Consider the following 2,428-nt stretch of genomic DNA (forward strand, 5'->3'; position numbering starts at 1 on the left):
TGTACGTGTGTGTGTGTGTTTGTGTGTATTTTACATACATTATTATGTCTTTTTGTCAGGCCTTCTAAAACACAAATGCTCGACCCCCACCTCCTCTCTCTCTCTCTTTCATTCTTACCCTTTCTCTCTCGCACATCACCCTCCCCCTCTCTCTCATTCTCTCTCTCTCTCTCTCTCTCTCTCTCTCTCTCTCTTTCTCTCTCTCTCTCTCTCTCTCTCTCCCTTTGTCTTTCATTCATATTTTCTCTATGCCTGTATGTCAGTCACTTACTTTGTCTCCCCTCCTCTCTCTTTTTGTTTCTCCTCTTTTCTGTCTGCCTCTCTGTCTGCTTGTCTGTCTGTCTGTCTGCCTCTCTCTCTTTCTCTCTCTGTCTCTGTCTCTGTCTCTGTCTCTCTGTCTCGCTCGTTGTCTCTCTCTTACTCTCTCCTGCTTTCCTTCCCTCTCTCCCCTCTACCTTTAACATATTCAATGTTGTATAAGATTAGATACAACACACACACAAACACACAAACACACAAACAAACACACACATACACACATAAACGCACCCCCCCCCACACACACATACACACACGCATGTTTCTCCTATGAAACAGTCTAAACCCACACTTTTCAGGAAGGCCCCAGTACGCCCAGTGGAACTACAGAATACTGTGTTCACCCCTTCAGGAAGATGTTCCTTTGTCTGACCTCCGACCGGTGAGAAATGTTGGATGTACATCTATTTCATTAGCAGGGTAGGGGCATCATAATATTTTTAGATGGAGGTAAGGAGGCGGGTGGTGGCTTAAGACTGTCACCGTTTAGAGAAGATGTACTTCTGCCTGACTTTAGGCTGGTGAGAAATGTGGTATGCACAATATTGTTGGAGCAGTCGAATGTGTAGGATCGGGTCAGGTTGTTATACTAGGAGATAGTAAGACGGGTGGCGGCAATGACTGACACCACTTAAGGAAGATGAACTTCCTCTCCTCCCTCCTCTCCTTCTCTCTCTCTGTCTCTCTCTCTGTCTGATTCTCTCTCTCTCTCTCTCTCTCTCTCCCTCTCCCTCTCTCTCTCTCTCTCTCTCTCTCTCTCTCTCTTTCTCTCTCTTTATTTCCCCCTCTTTCTCTCTTTCTCTTTCTCTCTGTCTCTCTCTCTATCTTACATAGATTCGCGCACTTTTATAAACATTAAAATGATATGCCTATTTGTCCTGGCTACTAAAGACTTCAAACCGGAGAGCAATGTGGGATGCACACTTATTGAACTTGTCGAATTTGAAGGATCGGGTAATTCGCTAGAGAACTGTATGGAGGCATGAAATGTCATTGCGTGTATGTATGTTTGTTCGGTTATCCATGCAATGGTGAATAGGCTTCCTTTTTTCCTATATATTTATACCTATATGTATACTTATATTTATATTTATACATATGATCTTATCATGTCTTTTTCTCTGTACAGATTGAGGACTTGAGTTATCGTGTTGCTACAGGTCACTCTAACGATTGGATCCTGAACAACCGTAGAGCCAGATTCACTTTCTTTGAGAAGGATGAGGAGAAGTACGCTACAAATATAGCTTTCTTTTCATTATCAAACTCTGTATAATACACCCACCCACACACACCTACCACACACACACACACACACACACACACACACATACACACACACATTATTCGGGCTAGCACATACACAGGTATTTAAACATACACACACATATACATATATCTAAACATCCACATCCACACACACACACACACACACACGCACGCACACTCACGCACACTCACACACACATCCTATAAATCCACATCCACACATCCACATCCACACACACAAACACACACACACACACTCACACACACAGAAACACAGAAACACACACACACACACACACATAGTCAGGGATTGCGGGAAGTCCAAGAGTACGGTAGGCATATTTTATGTATTCATGGGTCAAAGTTCCAGCCAATCGTAGCCCGAGTTTATGCGATCTCTGGTCAGGCAGATCAACTCATCAGACCTCTGTGCGGGGACTTTCGTGGTCGAATGGTTACGGTGTTCGCTTCTCATTCAAAAGGTTCCGGTTTCGATCCGGAAAGCGAAGGAAAAATTTTCTTCTCCAAAATGTTCTCCTTTCCCCTTCTTTCCTACTCACTAACAATGTTCTGCCGTCTGCTTTCGTCTCAACTTTCTGGTCCCCCTCGCCTCCTCTGCGTAGTTGCATGTAGGTTACAGATTTCTCTACTTTAACTTCCAGGTCGTCGAGTACAATCGCGGCGGGGCTGTAGTGTGCACTGAAACCCCGACCCGATAGGCCCGACCAGACCCGACCCCACCCGAACGCGTATGTGGGCACCCCCTATTAGGCTACCGAGTCGGGCGATCGGCCCAATCGGTCCAATCGGTCGATCCCATCCGCAGTGGGCACCCCGTATT

At 45.4% G+C, this 2,428-nt stretch overlaps 1 protein-coding gene across 1 annotated transcript in view; it reads left to right on the top strand.

The window, feature by feature from the left end:
• Positions 1 to 617: 617 nt before the first annotated feature.
• LOC101853453 overlaps positions 618 to 2,428 on the top strand; it is a gene marked incomplete at its 5' end in the record, with an annotated part of 9,713 nt that continues 7,902 nt past the window's right edge. Inside the window, 2 exon segments of the mRNA XM_013080907.1 lie at positions 618 to 700; positions 1,448 to 1,548. Coding sequence (XP_012936361.1) covers positions 618 to 700; positions 1,448 to 1,548 — 184 coding nt within the window.

Source organism: Aplysia californica, unplaced genomic scaffold (assembly GCF_000002075.1).
Source record: "Aplysia californica isolate F4 #8 unplaced genomic scaffold, AplCal3.0 scaffold00105, whole genome shotgun sequence".
Lineage (NCBI taxonomy): Eukaryota > Metazoa > Mollusca > Gastropoda > Aplysiida > Aplysiidae > Aplysia > Aplysia californica.